The following is a 15026-nucleotide window of genomic DNA, read 5'->3' on the forward strand; positions in this document are numbered from 1 at the left end:
ATGTCCGGAATGTTTGGAACTAATCTGACGTCCAGCATTTCTGCAGACACTGACTTCTCTGCACCTGACAATGGAACAGATTTTTTTGGAAAAATCTACGTCTTTAGACCTATTAACCCCTCGATCAAACTCGCACTGCTATTGTCACTGGTTGTCATTGGGATAATAGCCTTTGGAGGGAATGTTCTTATACTAATCTTCTTGAAGACCAAGGAAAGAGCTAATTCGTTTGTGAAGACATGTTCCTTTTTAATGAACTTTAATTTCTATATTAAGAGTTTAGCCATTTCAGATGTTTTATCTAGTGTAATTTCACTTCCTTATATGGGCCTCCAATTGTACCTTGATGTAATGCAAAGAGGCTGGGGCTGTAAAATTGGGCGGTATTTGCTACTTTTGTTTCCTTGTGTTACCATTAACAACCTGTTAGTAATTAGCTTTGGGAAGTATTTTGCGACTCGTCAAGCTCCACGAACATTTAGTCATTCTACTGTGAAAAGAATAGTGTTGTTTGCTTGGTTAGCAGCGATTCTTTTTGTTTTACTTCCTGCTGCCACATACGAAGGGATAAGATATGATTTAAACAGTACACATTACACCGTGATTTGCATGTACGATCGGGAATATCTTCCGTTCAGAATAATGTTTGTAAGTGCTGCGATTTTGCAATACATTATACCAAGTTGTATTCTAATTAAACTAAATATATCGCTTATTATAATCGTATGGAAAACGACAAGGAGAACCATTGATGTTCAGCGAGATAATGGTATCAGGTCAATGGTTAGAGCTGCTAGGGTCCGTAGTATATATACTGTTGTTGCGCTTACTTTTGCATTTGTTACTCCTTATATTCTGTACGTTTCTTATGTTATCTACCATATGGTAGCTCAGCCAAAGATGGATTTTGAAACTGACCACGTTATCCGTACTTCAAGTGTCATAATGGCTCTTTCAAACAGTGCTATCAACGTAATAATATACCTTGTGCGGATGAAAGATTTCCGCACTTTTTTGAGGGAAATGTTTATTTTCAGATTCTTTACCCATAAGGCGACCATCCCGGAAGGAGTGGTTGGTGTAGAAATGCAGCCACGGCAAACTTAGCTGCTTAAAACGAAAACCTGAGAGGAATAAACTTATTATTTGGTAACTATTTATGTTATATCTCAAAATACCAAATAGAGTTTTGCAAACAGACTCTTATATTTATGTATTCCTGTAATCGGGATCGAGTTTTCCGGTTTTAGAAACAACAACACTTTATTTTTGTCACATATTTAACACATCGACCCCTCGATAGGGTTATTTTAATTGTGTTCTTGGACATGATACTTAACTCTTATGCCCAGCGCTACAAAGAAGCACCATTGAAATTTTAGGAAGACCTAACAGAATATCATCCTAACAGAATACCATCATGCAGGGGTGAAGCAATTCACCTAGTCGCTTCATGCTACGGAATACTGGGTTAAACTTCCTGGCAGGAAATTTGGAGAAGTAAGAACTGACAGTCGCACGATATACTAATATTGCTTTCGGAAAAAAAAAAATGTACTGATCCATCTCATTCAAAGTTTACTAATGATACCACGCATTCGAAACGATTATTTTTTTTATTGAACATAGGTAAATCACCTGAAGCATAACATAACTTTGAATCCTTATCTAAGAGAATAAGACACGCGATCTTGTCATGGTTTGCGGGGACCTTGAGGGTTTTTATTTCAATTTTAATTACATTATTTTTAAATTTTCATTGTTTCTTTCTCGATTTGGTTTAGATTGGATGGTATATATACCATTATATAATGGCATTTCTAAATACAAAACTACAATAAATAATGTTTATTACAATAAGTTATATATGATCGAAAAAATTCGAATTTGTAAAGTTGTTTGTGTAAATAGGTAATGAAAAGAAATAAGCACCTGTACATTGCTACAAGGTTGGATGGAACTTGACCGGAAACTTTTAACGATAATAGTAAGGCCTTATCTACGAGTTTTCAGAATTTTTATTGCTCTTAATTTTTCCTGTGGTTTGGCGTTACATTCACACTTACATGTACTTCGTAAGTGAATCACTTAAGTGATTTGATGCAACTTCCCACAGTTACAAGTACACTTAACAATTATCCTGCGAAATCGCGCGGAATATCGCCTGATACTTAGCCGACGAGGCCGTAGGCCGAGTTGGCTAAAATCAGACGATATTCCGCAAGATTGAGCAGGATAATTGTTTTATTATTCATCAAATTGTCAACGAAACACATTTTGCAGATAGAAAAACTGTAATTATGCAGCGCTTTACAAGATTTCGGACGAATCTTCGCAACCTACGTATATCGCAGGATATCTGTTATGTACGGATGACAGATAACGTTAACATTTTGACCATATATGGGCAGCGCGCGCATGTGTTGAATAATAACTACGTATACCTGTAAGTATTACGAGCATTTTAATCAACCGGGCCCAGGATACAAATGATCGTTAGTATAGAGAATCGCATCTCAAGAGACAGAAAGAAAGAAAGAAAACTTTATTTATCCACGGAATCACATTCATCAATTGATGGTCATCCAGAGATAATAAGGTTAATTACAGCAAGGCGCCCAAATGTGTGTCCACTTTTAATTTATTCACATTCTTTCGTGCAGATTTAATCCAATCAGAAGTCAACTGCAAGCTATCCACGGCTTTTGATTGGATTAAATCTGCACGAAAGAATGTGAATAAATTAAAAGTGGTCACACATTTGGGCGCCTTGCTGTAATCATATCCTGCATCTTATTTTCTTGTTCCATCCAGACTTGATATTTCTGTAAATACATGTCAATCAAGTACTGAAAGCGGTTAAAACTGAATAAAGTCTCTTTTAAAGCGTCTATCACTCACTTGCCTCGCTAAGACTAACGAGGAATGATCCATTTACTCAAATATCGATCAGGAAAACGACCGACTATTTGCAACTTTAAAAATAAAATAAAACAAATGAACGAACAACTAAATTAATTTTAGAATATTTCTCGTAAAAAAAAGGTGCTAAGCAAAAGACGAAACATCTTGGAAAAACGAAAACCTCTAAGGGACTGTGCAAAAATTGTTCGTGGGAATGGGGGAAGGGGGATTGGTGTAAAACGGAATTGGGAGGGGGCAGAGTGTACAATAATACACCGAGAGAAAGTGGGATTTTTAAATATTCAATGGAAAGATTGGGGTGTTACCTAATTTTCAAAGAATTAACACGTTTATTTTTCTTGTTGGTTAAAATGTATGGAAAAATAAAACAGAAGGCATTGCAAGTGATTATGTAATGTTTTAAATTACTTTACCTATTACGATCTGTCCTGTCATAATAGCTCTTATCGAAGTTGAGCACGCGAAATCAGCGGTTTCTGGATGAGCTTACGCCAAAACGAGGCTATCGGGTCTAGCTCGCTACAAAGTACAAGGAAACAGAGAGGGAAATTAGTAGGTAGTTCGACATTTACATAATATTTTCGCGGCTTTTTAGTTCCTTTATCCATGGTGAAGCATTGCATAGCTTTTGGGTGTCAAAATCGAAGTTCCAAAGCGGACTGCAAGGACTTATCATGGCATTCGCTCCCGCTGTCAAACAAGAATTTGCTGGCACAATGGCTCGTGAAACTACGTCGCGAGAACACTCCGGTAAACAAAAACTCTTATGTCTGTAGTCAGCATTTTGAAGCTTATTGCTTTATTAAACCAGTGGGAGGACAAAGAATTCGTTTAAAGCCAGATTCCGTACCGACAAAGTTTATTTTTACTGTCGAAAAGCCGAAGAGGAAAGAGCCCGCTGATCGAGCAACATTGAACACAAAGAAAACAAAGATAGAGAAATCGCAGCAGCATTCAGCCCCAGAACCGATAAATTCTGGTTCAGATGGTATAGAAGCTGAAAATCTGGAAAGTGAAGGTTTTTTTCAAACTGGAGATGAAAACTGGGAACATCAACTTAAGTTAAAGGATACAGAAATGTCATGTTTACTTGAAAAATGGCAAACTAAGGAGCGCGAACTGAACAAAAAAATACAAGAGCTGGAAAATCAACTCGAAGAAGAAAGAAGTGCCAGAAAGGAGCTGGAATTATTAATCGAGAAAAAAGCCTTTAGCATCGAAACTGTAAAGGAAAATGATAAATTATTAAGATTCTACACTGGATTTGAAAACTATGAAGTGTTTTCAATGGTTCTTGACTTTCTGGGGAGGGAGACAGCGGCTCATTTGGACTACCAAAACACTGAAAACTTAAGAGAAATGAAGCACAAATATAAACCTGGGCCTAGTAGGGCTTTGAATATCGAAAATGAATTTTTCATGGTACTCTGTCGTTTGAAAGTTGGATTACTTGAAGAAGACTTATCACTGAGATTTGGAGTTTCTCAGAGTGTGGTATCCCAAATTATTAATACCTGGATCAAGTTTATTTTTTTCAGATTCAAAGAATTGGATGTATTTCCTTCCAAAGAGATTGTTAAATTACACCTGCCTGAATGTTTTCGCAAAAAGTATTCAACAACTACTCTAATAATTGATGCTACAGAGATATACATTGAAAAGCCAAACAACCCAGAGGCTCAACAAGTAACATTTTCTTCATACAAAAATAGTAACACCCTGAAATCCTTGGTTGGTATTGTACCAAAAGGGGGGATTTCATTCGTCTCAACCCTGTATGGTGGCAGCATTTCTGACAAGGAACTAACCCAGAAGTCAGGCCTTATTGAGAAACTACAGTATGGTGACGTTATAATGGCTGATAGAGGTTTCAATATTCAAGAGATGCTTGCACATAAAGGGGTAAAAGTAAATGCTCCTCCATTCATGAATGAATCAGGCCAATTTAATGAAAGTGAGTTACTGGAAACAAGAAGGATTGCAACTCTTAGAATCCATGTTGAAAGAGCCATGGAAAGAATAAAAAACTACCACATTTTAGACTTTGTCCCCATAACTTTGTGCAGGAATGGTATAATTGATATGATATTTTTTGTCTGTGCAATGTTATCAAACTTCCTGCCACCACTAGTAAATGGTTAGCAATAACAATTACCTTTCTCACAAATACTGTCTTCATGTTATCTATTATACAGCAGTGAAAACAGACTGTATAGTCAAGTAATGCTCAAATGAATATTCCATCAATTTGTTATAAAAATACTACTAAACTCAACATGTGTTAAAGCTCAAATTGTTCCTTTTTGTATTATTTTCTACATTGCTACCCTTCTCACTCTCTAATCAGTGAGAAATAAGCACATGCTTACTACTGAAATGTTGCCATTTGTGTATATTTACAGTATTTCTAAAGAAGAAATAAAGTATAAAATTGTGATTTCAGTCATTTATTAATTTACTTAATCTAGGAAGTCCATAAAAAACTCTTGGATAGGCCAGTTCCAAAGAGATGTGAGTGTCATAAAAATTTTCTAGTCTTGGGACTATTTGAGAAAGAAAACTTTTGTTTTTCCTCACATGTAAAATAATTAATTCAACAGTGTCAGAAAGTACCAAATCAGTCCAAGATGATTTAGTGCAAAGCATCAGCTGCTGTACTTGGTAATAGAACTTATGATTCCTGTTGATCACCAACCCATGGGGAGTCTCTTTACATATACCACGTTTACACACTGCCTCCTGCAGAGATAGGCCATCTGTGAAGATTCGTTTTATCTCCACTAGTCCCCCATCTACAGTCCCATCTGGAGAGGCCCCAAGGAAAGGATGACTCTGAGAAATAACAAAACCTGTTTCACTGACTTTGCAATCCACTTTGTTTTCATATAGCAATATGATCTTCTTTTCATCTTTCAGTCCCTGTGTCATTTTGTTACTTTGGTAGTGACTGTTATAGTGTAAGATTTCCCTCATTGCTTTTGTTGGGCTAGTAGAAGGCTTTATTAATGCTCGCTTGCTCTGAGAGGCTGTAATACGAACACGTCTGTGTTCAAACCATGCCTGACAATTACTTTGAGCTTTTGTGGCAAGTGCAATGTTCCCTCTCTCTTGATCACTAACCATGAGATTTCTCTTAATTCTTTTTGCCCGGTCAAAAATCTCAGTGAGTGAGACAGGGTGCTCTTTAATTGGAGATATAATGTCATTTTTATTTTGGTCAAGTCTCTCATCTGATAGTAGACAAAAGAAACCACAATTTGGTTTCACTGTTTTGATTTTGTCTAGCAGTTCTCTGTTGACATTTTTCGTATCATTGTTCCTTTCAGATGGACGTCTTGGATCATTCAAAGGCTTAGCACGGCTTTCTTCTCTTCTATAAACTTTTTTTGAGAAATCAATTTCATAAACTGACTGAGAGTCAAGCTTTCTCTTTCTCGGCTGGTTCCAAGTTTGCAGTCTTGAGGTACATGTTTCAAATTCCCGTGTACATTTAAGTCTCACAAATTCTTCAAGTGCATAACAAAGAGCGGCTATGTGTTTACAAGAGCCACGTGGACCTTTACCAGCTGGGCAAGCACAGCTAGCAAATGTAATTTCACCTTTCTGCTCACCATTATTACACAATGAAAGTTTTACGTTATACTTAAAGTTTTTCTTCATTTCAGGTAAGCAATCACATCGGAAATGTACCTTGCCATCGTCTTCTCGTGCGATTTCCAGTTTTTGGATGTGACCATGTCGAAACAAACCGAAAGCTTTGCTGCTGACATTCTTGTAATCTTTGTTGGATTCATTGTCTTTAGCTTTCCTTTCAATAAAGTAAGACACGATATTTTGTATATTAAATGTAGGAACATCGTCCTTCGCGTCAACCAGCGAAACCCACTGTGCAGATCCAGGGAAATCACAATTGACGGTCGCCGTTTGGTCCACTGGTTTACTTGCTGCTAAGTGTTGCCACTTTTCAGTAAAATTATTCTGCCAACCATTTTTTATATAACTGACGACCCTGCGGCAAGTAGAACAAATCGATATAGAACTTATGCTTCGATAAAAATTTCCTTTAAGCAATGAAAATATAAGTGACAAAAATATTGCAATCTTTAAGTCTTATAAGCTTACCTTTGAGATAACTCGGCCTTCGTTGCTTCGGTCCGCGCACTACCATCTTTCGCCGTCCCTTTGCGGTATGACAACCATTCTTTTAGTCTTTCTTTGGTAATTTTCTTTGGACAATTTCCACTCAGTAACTGAACTGTCTCCTCAGCGGAAAAAAAGGCCGCTTCGGGTAGATTCTTTGAAGACTGCATAGTTTTCCCTCGCTTTCTCACACAAGTTCAACCAAGTCTGATCGATGTTGACCCGATAGCCTCGCTTTGATGTTTACTCACAAAAATACCGCTGGATCGTTTGGGTGGCGTGCTCAACTTCGATAACAGCTATTAAAAATAACACGCAAATTTCGGTGATGAACATTACGGACAAACGTATTGCTAAAAAAAGACCTTTTACTTGACGTTTCGTAAGCTTCTACATACATCTTCAGAAGTAACCGTTAAATGGAAGTACAACTAAATTTAAATTCGAAAAACAATAGGATTGAGAAATGACGAAAAACAGATGATGAAAAAAATATAGAAAATAAAATGCAATGAAATAACAATTTGCACATAACAAAATGTGCAATCTGGTAAAGATAAAGTTTTTCGCTGCCTACATTTTCATTCAAGGCAGGTTTTAAATCTCTTATCAGTTAAGTCTCCTTTATTTTGCAATGTATTATCTGACCGTCCCCTAATGCTAATATGTCAAAGTGGTCCCAGTTTAAACGTAGACTAGACTTCTTTCTTTCTTACTTTCTTTTTTCGAGGTGATGAACTATTTATGTCTAATCTAATGGGATATTTTGCTTTGTTCTTTTCTATCGGCTGCACAGCATTCTTACAAATTAAAAGAAACCCCAAGAAACAAATTCAAGTTGTTTTAAATGATTGAAAGAGTGTTATCTTAAGGTTGGAACATATTAAGCTAGATTGAAACAGAATTAACCTGAAAACTAATAATATACACTCTACTGATCATGATCCCGTCTCTCGTGGCGAAATATCACATTCGTTAATTTTATATACTCTTAAATTTTAGATTGAAAGCTCGTTTTGTGACGGCCAAAACCGAAACTGTTGAGAGCCCTTAAAAGTTCTAGACCGAAACTATCCTAACAGAAATTAACAAAGTCTCCTGAGAGTTCCGCATCCGTCCGCTACTTTGTTGGGTTTCACATTTAATTGGAGAACTATTGTTCGTATTCTTGGTTCGTCTTCGAAAAAGGTCGCCATCCTTTGTTACTGATTAGCATTTTGTTTTGTTCCAAGTGGCCCGCTTCAAGTAGGCGAACTGTAACTGACTCTTTCAAAAGTCACCCTCGCAAAATGTTCATCCTCTACGGTAATTATTAAAATTATTCGGTTTCAGTCGCACGCATGGATTGTGGATTTTCTTCCAATAGTATAAACTTCTCAAATAATACACCGTGAAAAAGGCTGTTCAATAGTTTGTCTGCACTTATTGACTATGGTTTTGGCTAAATGGTTCAAACCAGTCAGACCTTGTTTGATTTTTGAAAGCTTGAAGCTTTTGGTTTTAAGGAAAACCAAGTCAAGTTGTCAACACAAAAAAGTGCATTTATGTCAGTTTTGGAAAGTGTGCAGAAATTATTTGCTAACTAACAGCCCAGTATTTGACGGTACATTCAAGTGAGACATCTTTTAATTAGTGGTCAATTTCGACAAAGAGATATCGTCAACCCGTATCTTGACACATTTCCATCTCTTTGACAATTGCGTTTCCTTATTTTGTTTTCTCGAGAGGAGACGGTGACAAACATAGCAAAGTTACCCTCGTGCACCTGCGTTTCAACTGACATAAGTTATTTTCCATTTGTTCGAAGGGACTACGAAACGACGCAGTTAAGACGACGCAGATTTTTTCCTTCGAATGCTTTATTAGACTTTATATGCAGCGCTGTCTTATTATTAATTCGAAGCCGAAATATCTTAAAGTTGACCTTCAACTGTAGACTTTCTATGCAGCGCTGTCTTATTATTAATTCCAAGCCGAAATATCTTAAAGCTGACCTTCAACTGTTTGCGGCGATGTTTAACGAGCAAAACTGAAAGCAATTCTGATGTGATCTTACGTCTGTAAGATCAAACCATCTTCACTGTTGTCAAAGTTTCAAGCCATTCGTTAGACTGCGGGTTAAAGACAGGCTGAAAGAACTGAGAACATCGAGTCTTTAGGAGCGCCAAATCTAAACGACCGACTTTTTCAATCCTCTTTCCTTTCGAGGCGTTTTACCAATCCTAGCAGCATGACTCTTACGGATCAGACGAAAAACATTTGGGAAATGACAGCAGCAGAAATGCCCGATCACGGTAAAGCTGTTACAATTTTTGAAACAGGCATCTGCCTCCTCATGAACACTGTGTCACTCACTGGGAATCTTTTGGTGTGTTTAGCTGTGTATAAAAATCCTCGCCTGCGAACCACGACGAATTTATACATCATCGGTTTGGCGGTGACCGATTTACTTTCAGCAACTTTTGTGATGCCGTTCACTGCGGGTGTTCTTATGACGAGAAAATGGCCGTTCGGCAAAGTGTACTGCGACATACAAGCATTTCTGGTGAACTTCGGGCTTTTTGTTTCAACGTCGATCATGGGTCTCACGGCGTTTAACAGATACGTCAGGATTGTTCAAACTAGCATTTACAATTTCTTTTTCTCGCCGAAAAAATCTCGCGCTATTCTTGCTTTGTTGTGCGCTTCCATCGCATCTTACATCGCCGTGCCGAGTTTCGCTGGATTGCAGGATTTTGCATTTGTTCCGGAGTATGCCACCTGTCACATAACCCACACAAGTGAAGCAGGAATGATTGCCCATTACAGCCTAGTTGTTTTCTTCTTTTTAATTTTGCCTTTCAGCGTGGCAATTTTCTGTTACTTGAAGGTGTTTAAAGCTATTAAACAGCACAACCTCGAGGTGGCTCCGGCTCTACAGTCGAGAATTCGCAACGCTAGAATCACGACCCAAGAGATCAAAATTTCTAAGTCGCTTTTTGTGGTTGTCCTGGGATTCGGAATGTGTTGGATTCCGGCTTGGATTCTAGCCATAATTATGCGGTTTCGTTTAATACCTTCCTTGCCCAGAGATGTTTATCTTGTACACACGGCTCTAGTGTTCCTTAGCAGCTCAACTAATGTATTTATTTACGCCGGGATGAATAATTCATTCAAAGCAGAATTTCGCCGATTGCTATCTTGCCGTACTTGCGTAAATTTAGGAGTCAAGGTTTCTCCAAATCTATTAAATCAAGGGCCAGTCGAGTTGAGGTTACGACATATCGAGCAGTGAACCCTGAGCGAGTTAAGGACGAGAGTTTTATTGTTAGCAACTTGTGTTTAAGTCAGATAATATCAGCACAACGTCAAATTGCAAAAGTTCTAACATCTTTCAACTCTTGAACCATTTTCATTTAATAAAGATCACGATTTACGGAAACCGGAAACTTAGATTCTATCTCGACTTATTTCGCAGTTGACTATTCGTTGAGTAGATAAGCACGGTTAGTAATAATTTTTCAGCATGAAATCACTAAGAAGTATTTGTACAGTAAAATGAGACAGTCCGTAAGCATTGTCAACCACTCTAAAATTTCAATACTGTAGAGTGAGAAAGTACCAGAATTATATTAAGAAGTTAAATAGCTTTTTTAATTAATTAATATTTAATAATAACTGATTCATGACACCGTAAACTTTTCGTTCGACTTTTTACGCCAAAAACGGTAAATTTAAAAATAAGCATTGAACTCAAAAGGCAGATTTTCAACAAATTCATGGACGAGTGTGTTATCTTTGGCAATACTAGTGATTATCACAAGAAACGGTTTCGAAGTAGGGGAAGGGATGTCTCATTAACGAACTGTTAAAACCCAAACAATCATGCGGCGACTGTGCATTTAAAATCTGTAAACAAAACTGTGTCGCCTTTTGTCAATATCGAAAGGAGAAATTATTTGTAGATCAAGAAAGGAAACGCAGATTGCGCAAAAAATATTCTTTCTTAATTATTACGCGTATACTACTTCTTTCACTTGTAAATAGGAATAAATTTTTGCTTGAACAATATTACGCAAAGGATCAGGGTTTTCGCGCATAGAATAGCCAAAAAATTAGTTAAGCCGCGAAAATTATTAAACTGCTTTCAAAGTTAAGTGTGCTCCTCTAAAGTCACTGTCCTTAACTCACTACAAAAGGGAAATCATTCAATGGCTAGCTGTCATGTTTTATTGCTCAAATCCAAACTCTTATTAATTTTCGGAAAGAAAGTAATTCACTTGACCTTCCATGTTTACATGCAAATATGGATTGCCCTGAAAGACCTGAAAGCTTGAAAGGAGATTTTCTATCCAATTTTACATATATATTGCCAAATGTACTATAACAAATATGGAGTAGATATGTATTTCGGTAAACTTTTACCGAAATTTCTAGCGAGGAAAATCTATTTTAAATTTTATTTTCACCTGTCTTTGTTTGATTTTAAAAATGTTGTCGAGCTGAAATAAAATGTATTTACATAATTAAAATGTGTATCATAGTTTTGCTGTCAGTAAAGAGATTTAAAACCAGATCAGAATAAACATCGCGTTATTACCCTGCTCCGCTGACACCGTGTAATAGTTCCATATAACCATAGTTTTAATTTCCTTACTGGTTTCCAAGCAAAAGGGTTCATCACATCACAAACATAAATTTGGAAGCTAAATATTTAAGCTGCAGTAATGAATATGAAATGGCTTTTTTGCTTTTTAATCGGGCGTGGCCGATTTATAGTTTACCCTTTGGTCGTCCTAGACGATAGTCTCCTGTCGGCTAAAAATGACGGGGATAGCCTGGGCCAATCGGTTTCATTTCAGTTTTGACAGTAAATCGTTGTAGGAACACTGGGTCGACTTTTGGGCTAATCTGCAATCTGGTTCTCTTCTTTGCTTCGGCGGGAGGGCAGAGAAAAAAGCTTAAGGGGTAAAGTACTAATAATTACCATTGTGAAACTGTAGTTGCTTTGAAAAGTTGAAACTATTTTTGTAAATAAAAGGGGTGATGTCATTCATGTCACGCAATGTTTTTGTGGGAAACTTTGAAACTAGACGCTTTGCTGGTCTCTACAAATAAAAGTGTGATCTGGCGGTACATTTTTCTGAGGCGGACTCCACTTTAAAACTATTTTTTATATATTTAGCAAGAAGTATGTCGATTTTCATTTCCGCACAGTTGGGCGTCAAAGTCGCCTGTCACAAAGAGTAGAATGTTTGCACAACTTGGTTTGGATATATTTTAGATTTGACTAGTGACGTTAGTAAGACACTTCTCAAGACGTCAGCAAAACATTGGCAATGTACAGTATTGGTGTGAACTTGAATGGAATTTCTTACGAGATCAGTAAAGCTATCGAATGAAAAGATGACTTGAAAATGAAAACTTCGAATAATTATAATTAAGAAGTGACACCGGTGTTCAAAATAGGAATTTTTGTACAACTTAAAGTTTCGAAAAAAAAAGACCACATGTTTTGTAAAAATCACAGACAAACATGATCAGGAAAACAAAACAGGCCAATGGGTTTTATTCACGAAAATACAACTTTCTTAAGAAAAAGTTTGTAAACAAGACAATGGAATCGAATTACATTTCACACGAAATTTGCATACATTTGAACTTGCAAACAAGAAGTATCTCTGCCGAGACATAATAGCGAGACCTTACATTAATGATTATTGCATTCTGATCAGAATGTTATTTTTTTATGCATTAACTATTTGAAAGTGGTTCTCATCGATGAAAACAAAACGGTTTTTCATTCACTGCTTGAACTATTTATAGACGTGAAAACATTCGCTTAATCAAATTACATTCGGCACGAAATATTTTGTATCGGATTAGTGGAAAACACGGGGCCGGGGTCCCGGGGTCCCGGGGTGTGGAAAACGCGGGGTCCCGGGGTCTGTAGAAAACACGGGGAGTGGAAAACCCGGGGTGTGGAAAATGCGGGGTCCCGGGGTCTAAAAATAAAAAGATCTAGACGGTGAAAAAAAATTTCTGGCTTAAAAGACATGTATAATAGTTTATCACCAAAGTTAAAACATTCGTAAAACGTATTTCCTTGCATTGAAAGCTTATTTTTCATGCATGTCGTAAAAAAGCCATTCAAGTTTGTGAATCATATACTTGTCTTTGCGATCCTTTAAATATCGTATTTTTTCCATTTTAAAAAAAGAAACTAATTATGAGTTACTGATACATTTTGTTAGTTGGAAATATTTTTTTGTCTAAAATTAACCTACAAATTTTTATCCTGAATCCGAAAACATTAAGACAAACTACGCGCCAACAACGTCCATGACTGGCACTGCACTGACTTCATTCACCTAGTTTCATTCATGAATCGGCGTGCGGTGCCGTGGTTTTGGCAGTACCGAGTATTTATGATGAGGAATATCTGTCATGACAATCTCAAATGTGAACGCTTTTGTCACTTCACGCCTGAATTACTGCAACAGTATACTCTACGGCCTTCCTAAGCTTGAGCATGATAAACTGCAGCCGAATAAAGAACATTGTAGCGCGACTGATTACTGGAACCAAGCGGAAAGAACACATAACTCCCACCCTCAAGGACATGCACTGGCTTCCTGTCAAATCACGCATCGTTTTTAAGTTCCTACTTTTAACCTACAAAGCCCTTAATTGTCATTCACCAACCTACTTAACTTGTCTTTTTAACGCCTATAAACCAGCTCGTTCCCTACGATCATCTGGCCAACTAATCTTACAAATTCCTGACGTGAAAACATGTACATACGGTCAAAGTTCCTTTCCTTTTTACGCCCCTAAACTTTGGAACGACCTACCTTTTCATATCACTGAAAGGGTCTGAGGGCATAGCGATTTTTAAAAAGAACCCTAAAACATTTCACAAGCCGCTAGTAACTGTTTTCAAAACAAAAAACAAATTCAACTTTGGAATAAAAAATACGTGGGACCCCGTGTTTTCCACAGACCCCGGGACCCCGCGTTTTCCACACCCCGTGTTTTCCACACCCCGGAACCAAGGGACCCCAGGACCCCGGCCCCGTGTTTTCCACTAATCCTTTTGTATCCATTTGTCCCGAAACTTTGAGGAAATTGAAATCTTTGTGGACAGTACTGTATAAAAGCAGTTCATAGAATTGAATAAAAAGATAAGAACCATATTGATAAAGGAAATTTTAAAACTTTATTTTGGCTCATTTTGACGAAATTCAGGATTTTCAAAGACTGCCAGTTAACGGCTGTATCTCGTCTGTCTCTAACGATTTTGCTACGGTTTCGAGCTAATTCAGTTTCAACATGATATCATGGTAGCGGGCAGAAGTCGGTTCGTTCTGAATTTTTCAATACGGTATACAAGTTACAGGTCAATATACAGACCCTCTGTACAGTAAAAAACGTTTTGGGAACAAACCATTGTGAACTTATTTTCTATGTTGATCAGTAAAAATCCTTAGTACGACATGGGGTTTGTTATCAAGTTCGTTAGTACGTTAATACTGCAAGGTGTATAACCTCAGAGAATTATTATCAAGTGCGTTTTGTTTTATTAGCGGTTTATACTCTAAGGTCTTGGTATGGGAGATCAAAATTAATGCAAATTTCTGTTATTATCTGATTGCTTGGCACAGATTTGTACGATACTGAATTGGTTAGGAAATGTAAACAAACATTAAATTGAATGAGAGTAGAAAGGGAGGGACAGGTGGGGGTGAAAGGCTAAGGAGATGCATGGAAAGGGAGGGAGAATTAAAATCCATGCTTGGTTATATCACGCAACCTTTGACTTCTGTTGTTTTCTCACAAGAACAAAACTTAAGGTGCATCCTCGGAGACCCAGGGGCAGTTAGTAGGGCGAAACGAAGGAATAAACCGGGCAAAAATCGTAGCGATGAAAGTTTTGTCGTTCTTGAAAACTTTTGTCGCTACGATTTCTGCCCGGTTTATTC

At 37.3% G+C, this 15026-nt stretch overlaps 3 protein-coding genes across 3 annotated transcripts; 2 read left to right on the plus strand and 1 right to left on the minus strand.

Annotated features, from left to right (window-relative positions):
- On the plus strand, positions 1 to 1107 carry LOC144666582 (putative G-protein coupled receptor 19). Its single transcript, XM_078527988.1, has one exon. It carries the CDS (start codon positions 1 to 3, stop codon positions 1105 to 1107), a length of 1107 nt encoding a protein of 368 aa, XP_078384114.1.
- A 4097-nt stretch (positions 1108 to 5204) lies between these two features.
- LOC144665693 (uncharacterized) lies at positions 5205 to 7321 on the minus strand. The gene is made up of 2 exons (XM_078526979.1): positions 7048 to 7321; positions 5205 to 6934 (listed from the first exon to the last, which is right to left on the minus strand). The coding sequence occupies exons 1-2, from the start codon at positions 7233 to 7235 to the stop codon at positions 5365 to 5367; spliced, it is 1758 nt and encodes a 585-aa protein (XP_078383105.1). The 5' UTR covers positions 7236 to 7321; the 3' UTR covers positions 5205 to 5364.
- Positions 7322 to 8911: 1590 nt separating this feature from the next.
- On the plus strand, positions 8912 to 11645 carry LOC144665742 (melatonin receptor type 1A-like). The gene has a single exon (XM_078527038.1). The coding sequence runs from the start codon at positions 9296 to 9298 to the stop codon at positions 10337 to 10339; it is 1044 nt and encodes a 347-aa protein (XP_078383164.1). The 5' UTR covers positions 8912 to 9295; the 3' UTR covers positions 10340 to 11645.
- The last annotated feature ends 3381 nt before the right edge of the window (positions 11646 to 15026 follow it).

The sequence above is a fragment of the Oculina patagonica genome, chromosome 9 (genome assembly GCF_052425735.1).
Source record: "Oculina patagonica isolate OP01 chromosome 9, crgOcupat, whole genome shotgun sequence".
In the NCBI taxonomy this organism is placed as follows: domain Eukaryota; kingdom Metazoa; phylum Cnidaria; class Anthozoa; order Scleractinia; family Oculinidae; genus Oculina; species Oculina patagonica.

Excerpts from the sequence above, each read along its gene's own strand:
- LOC144665742 (XM_078527038.1), top strand. The coding sequence starts at position 9,296 with ATGACTCTTACGGATCAGACGAAAAACATTTGGGAAATGACAGCAGCA.
- LOC144665693 (XM_078526979.1), bottom strand. The coding sequence starts at position 7,235 with ATGCAGTCTTCAAAGAATCTACCCGAAGCGGCCTTTTTTTCCGCTGAG. Across the intron at positions 6,935-7,047 it reads AAGGCCGAGTTATCTCAAAG|GGTCGTCAGTTATATAAAAA; the intron begins GTAAGCTTATAA and ends TACTTGCCGCAG.
- LOC144666582 (XM_078527988.1), top strand. The coding sequence starts at position 1 with ATGTCCGGAATGTTTGGAACTAATCTGACGTCCAGCATTTCTGCAGAC.